This window comes from Populus nigra, chromosome 1, assembly GCF_951802175.1.
Source record: "Populus nigra chromosome 1, ddPopNigr1.1, whole genome shotgun sequence".
In the NCBI taxonomy this organism is placed as follows: Eukaryota; Viridiplantae; Streptophyta; class Magnoliopsida; order Malpighiales; family Salicaceae; genus Populus; species Populus nigra.
In genome coordinates, this window is record NC_084852.1 from 40,904,536 (window position 1) to 40,910,188 (window position 5,653).

Genomic DNA, 5,653 nt, shown 5'->3' on the forward strand with positions numbered 1-5,653 from the left:
AAGGGCTTGAAATCCCACATTGAAAAGATACTATGTTATCCTTTTAAGTTGAAGTATTTAAACCAAAATATTTTTTATCCCACATTGAAAAAACATGACTTTTTTCTTGAAAATATAGAGTATATATACTAATGAGTTTCAAATCTCACATTTAAAAAAAAAAATCGGTTCTCATCCGGGTTCGCCTGAGTCCCATAGAACAATGTTCTCTATATAGAAATGAGATCTTTTGTTCAATGAGATAAGCATTAGAATATTACCTGGTGAATGGTGATCAATTAGATACATCATTAACGGTTGCTTTGGTTTGCAATGGTAGAAAATATTTTATTTTATATGTTCGTTTAATAAAATATTATACATTCTTTCTTGCCGAACATAATTGAGGTACAAAATGCAAAGATGTATTTTCTACCTTTAATATGTAAAGGTACCGAAGTCAATAAAAGCCCTTTTTTTTTCTTTCCAATGTTCTATCTACTATTTAATTTGCCAAATCTTCTTTTGCAAGTCTCTCCTTCAAAATATTGACTCCCATGTACCTGCATTAATAAAAAAAAAAAGTTAACCAAAATCCCATCACATTAGCTCATCAGATATCCATTTTCAGTTTTAACTTCTCCCATAATATTTTTCCACAATTGAAAAGTAGTGTTTTAGAAATACTCTTCCAACTTAGTGCAAATAACCACGCTACAATCTCTGTAGAATTATGAAGAAGAGTTTTTAATTTATTTTATTATTTTCAAATTGCTTGCTTAATTTTCTTCATCAACTGATATCCAATATATGATCAATTGATTTTAAAAGATTTCTGAACAAAAATATAGAAATATGAATGGATTAATTGTAGATGAACTTAATAACAAATTCAACACAGTTGACCATCCACACGCCATCGATCATAGAAGCAAACAGCACAGTATAACGGGTAGCAAAATAAAGAGTCTTGAAATATTTTGTATTTATTGCTGGATTTTAACCTGACATGTTTTGTTTTCGATAAACAAGTGAGAAAGTAAAGTTTAAAAGCATGAATATTGAATCAGAAAAGGTTTCATTTTGATGAAGAATAAATTCATCATGTTTTCTGTTTATTGTTTTGTAAGACTAAAATGGAGGTATATTTATACTGATAAAGAAGAAACATTTTTCTTTTTCTTCCCTGTTCTGGGAAACATATATTGAAATCGGAACATAATCTTGGAGCTAGAAAAACAGACAAAGAAAAAGGAAGAATACAAGTAAAAAAGGGGAGTAAAAATAATGAAATATTTCTTTCATTTTTAAAATATTTTCTGCAATTTCTTTTTTTACTTAAGCTAGGTATATAAAAGAAATAATGACAAGAATATCTAATAGAGCTTACTTGATACCGGCAACAAAATAAAATTAGTTTTCTGGAATTAAATTGGTTACCTTCCAAGCATCATGACAGTGGCCTGAGGGTTAGTGCCAGGAGAGACATTGAAGGTGGACCCATCAATAACCCTGAGCGCATCCACACCCATAACCTTGTAATCATGGTCAACAACACTACCAACTTGGCAACCTCCATGATAATGCCATATGGTCATGACTGTGTCCTTGCAGAAATCTTCTAGTGACTGTGAGGAATTGTAATGTCTAGGCAACAGATTTACTGGGGCACTTGCTGTCATGTTTAGCAGCTGTGGCACTGACAAATAATCAAACCTGAACTTAGAGAATGGCCTCGAATCGATCACTTTCTCTATAGTTGAAATGCCCTCTACACATCTTTGCAAGTCTTGGGGTTCTTTGAAGTAGTTGAAGGTAACTGATGGATTGTCCTCAGGGTGGCGTGTTCTTAGCTCCAAATGACCGGTGGAAATTGGACCCATAATTTTTTCAAGAATGAATCCACCCTGGAAAGCTTGTTGGTCCAAGTTGTTCATTAGCTCAATAGCCATGGCTAGGGCTTCTGGGGTCCTCTGTTTTGGTGGCACTGTTGAGAGCTGGCCAATCTGCACATGCCAACAAAACTTGCACCACCAAATTAATTTCTTGCTCAAATGCCAAATGGCAAAGTTCGAAGCTTTTAGGCTTGAAGGTTATAAGAAATTATTGATGGGCCCACTGGGCCCAGAGGTACCTTGATGGACCCAGAAGGGTAAGAATTCTAATCAAATCTCTGTGATGTAGCAGCCCAATAAAAAAACCTTACAAAATAGTAGACAGGTTTACCTTAGGAGAGAACATCCCGTAGTCTCTTTGAGGAGAACCACCAAAATTTTCACCGCTTGCAGCTTCAATGTAGCTACCAAATTGAGTGATGCCAACAACTTGAATAAGTGAAACCTCAACTGGGAGAGGAGAAGGGACGAAAATGGCATTCATGGGGTTATCAGACATGAGTTGGCCAACCATGGGCTGATCCAGCACAACTGTAATATTGTGGGCCCGAAGTTGCTGTGCAGGGCCCACTCCGCTCAACATCAAGAGCTGTGGGCTTCCTAGAGCACCAGATGATATGATAATTTCATTTTTTAACCCTCTCTTTAGGTAGGCTCTGTGCTTTGCCCCTGATGCATCTCTGTATACCACTCCATGAGCCGCTGGTTTTGGTCTTGCTGTTCAATTACAAAAAAAAATAAAAAAATAAAAAAATAAATTATGGCCACTAGTAGTGGCAGAGAAATAGACAAAAAAAAAAAAACAAATGCTACGAGAAAACGAAAATCATATACCTTTAGTCGCAAACAAGATCTTGTATACAGTAGCATGCAAAAGGACGGTAAGCCCACCAGGATTGGCATACTCCAATAAATCAGCAGCAGTATGTCTATTCCCATCTCGATCAAAGATTGTTCCACCAACTTTAGTCCCCTTAATATGATCGTATGTGAATCCATTGTTTGGCAGCACTCCGGCCTCTAGCAGCCCATCCCTCACAGCCGATTGCCATGGCCCCATTGGCGGCTCGAACGCCACTCTCCGCTCCACCCATTGGTACGACTCGTTCGCCAACCGACCGTCCCACCCTGCAGCTCTACACCATCTTAAACTAATTAACTACTCGATTAAGAACTTGGTGCCACGTTAATTTCATAAACAGATCAGCTGCTAAATACGTATACTAGTTTGAGGAACATATGTAGCTTGAGATTGTTTTTTTTTTTTTATTACAATAATTCTCATGCTAAGTTCTAATATGATGTACCTTGTATATTCCGGAGAGGCACGGGTATAGAATCCAGCATTTAGGCAGCTCCCGCCGCCTAGTACGCGGGCACGAGCATTTATCACGCCATCTTCAGAAATGAAACGTTGAGAGGGGGAGGTAGGAGAGGGATCGGACAGCGCAGCACCAAATTTTGCTAGGTTGGTAATGTTAGGATTGCCATAGGGTGAGCCACCGCGTTCTAGGAGCAAAACGCTAGCGTTTTGTGAGAGCGTGGCAGCTAATGGACAGCCAGCGGTTCCACCACCCACAATTATGTAGTCGTAGTATGATATTGTTGGAGCCGAAGTTGCATTGAGCATGAAAGAGTAATATGGAGCTGGGCCAAAGAGAGTTTAATAAATCACTACTAGTTTTAAGTAATTAGTGCTGTGATTAAATTAATTAAGGTTGTTAATGATGCTTAATTTGTGGTTGTCAGTAAAACCTAAACTTAAAACTGAGTATTTGCTAGATGTGCATAAATTAGGTCAACTATATACGTGAAAATATTAATGTACGTACATCGATTCGGATGAGAGTCCACATCATGTCAAACATATTGTATATATAAACATAAATACCATAAGAAACATCCAAACTATAAAAACGGTGTTAATGAGGCACAGCTACTGCACATAAATGGACCAATACGATGGTTCATGGACAGAAAAAAATAAAATTTAATAATCATACAGTTGTTCAAGTTATTGTGGTTAGGTTAGGTTTCTGTTATTATAAGTTACATATTCAAGGTTGACTTGGGGTCATTCAAGTCAGTCATGAGTAAAAAACTAAAAAATTGATTAAATTAAGAAAATTAAAAAAAAATAACTAAAAAAATCAAACTGTGAAAAAAATCGATTAAAATTTTTTAAAAACCGACTGATTCGGTTTTATAAACTTGAAACTAAAAAAACAGAACTGAATCCAAACTGAAAAAAACGAGTCAAACTGAAAAAACCGGTTTTTTGTTCTAAAAAACCAAACCAAAACTGATCGGTTTGAACCGGTTTATGTTTGTTTTTTTTTAAAAAAACTAGTTTGGTTATTTTTTTGATAAAAACCAAATTAAACCGAAAATAATCATCCCTAAGTCTTTGGCCTCGTGTGTGTGTGTGTGTGTGTGTGTGTGTGTGTGTGTGTGTGTGTGTGTGTTGCCGGACTGCATATGGTCCTGGCAGAGCAATCGGCTAGTGTAGCCGAAGTATTGTCGCTGAAGCCCTTGCGTCCTCCTTCCAGCGAGCTACTCAAGTTATCCTTTGGATTATAGACCGCACATACATGTTATGTCATGGCATGAAAAGAAACTAGCTAGGAAATAATTAAGCATGCTCTCTTGAAATGGAATTTCTTGGAATTGAAGAAAAAGAAAGAAAGTTGGAACTTTATATCAAATGATATTATGCTCCTGGATCATTGACATGCCATGCACATTAATGTTGGTTCCAATATAGTAATTAAGAGAATAAAGATAACCACAAATTCACTATATATAATTTATTATTCTTAAGTGCAGATTAATGATGGGAAGCGGTAATGTGTTGTTGAAAGGAAAGAGCTTGAGTGAAGGAGTATATATATTCATGAATCATACCTCTATCGCAGGTGCAAAAGCCATGAAAGAAGAGAATTCCTATAAAACAAGCACCGAAGAATCTGCACCATCCAAGAGCCATATTCTTTGAATAAACAGGCGCTCAAATGATGGTTGATTTGCTGTCCGAAAACAAGCCAGCGGATGTTGTTCTTATATAACTTCAGAAAATCAACAATTTTGACGGCAATAAATTATGTGGGTACAAAGATTTCTTGCAAATTTTGTCGGCGAAGAAAAAACACAGTTTGACAATGGTTAGGCAAACTGTACCCCAGGATTCAAGAAATGAAGAAATTGTGACTCTACTGCTCCACAGGGACTTTGCTAAGGCTAGCTAGCTAGCTAGGTTTTCTGTACAGATGAACTACCTTTTCTATATGAAAACTGGCAGCCCAATTAATTGGCTTGTTTTGATTTATCCACATGAGAGACAGAGAAATGGTTCATCGATTTCCCTTTTTTTCCTTTAGAATGATTAATGCTCCTACCAACAAGTGTTATTAAATGCGACCCTACTCGTATGATCAACTCAGACATGTCTTCTCAGCTCTGGATTCAAACAAAAGTACTTAAACCAAAATTAAATTGGTAAATCAATTCGTAATATAAACGATTTGATAAGAGCTTGGTTTGATTCTTTAAAAAAATTCTTCAAAATAACATAGTTTTGATAATTTCTTTCATATTAAAATAACTTATTTTAGAATGATCTCAACTAACTCTCCCAGCTAGCTCATCGGAATATCAGGCTTGAGTTCATTAGCTTTAAAACTAGCTCAAATGACCTTGATTATTTTAGCAGTGGGGTTTAGCTAATTGCAAATGCCTTCTTTTCGGGAAATTATGTTACAGAAGTGATTGCGTTAGTTTTT

The 5,653-nt window shown here is 36.3% G+C and overlaps 1 protein-coding gene across 1 annotated transcript; it reads right to left on the minus strand.

The window, feature by feature from the left end:
* Positions 1 to 301: 301 nt before the first annotated feature.
* LOC133688701 (protein HOTHEAD) lies at positions 302 to 5,201 on the minus strand. The gene is made up of 6 exons (XM_062108278.1): positions 4,779 to 5,201; positions 3,182 to 3,521; positions 2,709 to 3,010; positions 2,206 to 2,591; positions 1,420 to 1,985; positions 302 to 542 (listed from the first exon to the last, which is right to left on the minus strand). The coding sequence occupies exons 1-6, from the start codon at positions 4,858 to 4,860 to the stop codon at positions 485 to 487; spliced, it is 1,734 nt and encodes a 577-aa protein (XP_061964262.1). The 5' UTR covers positions 4,861 to 5,201; the 3' UTR covers positions 302 to 484.
* Positions 5,202 to 5,653: the final 452 nt, after the last annotated feature.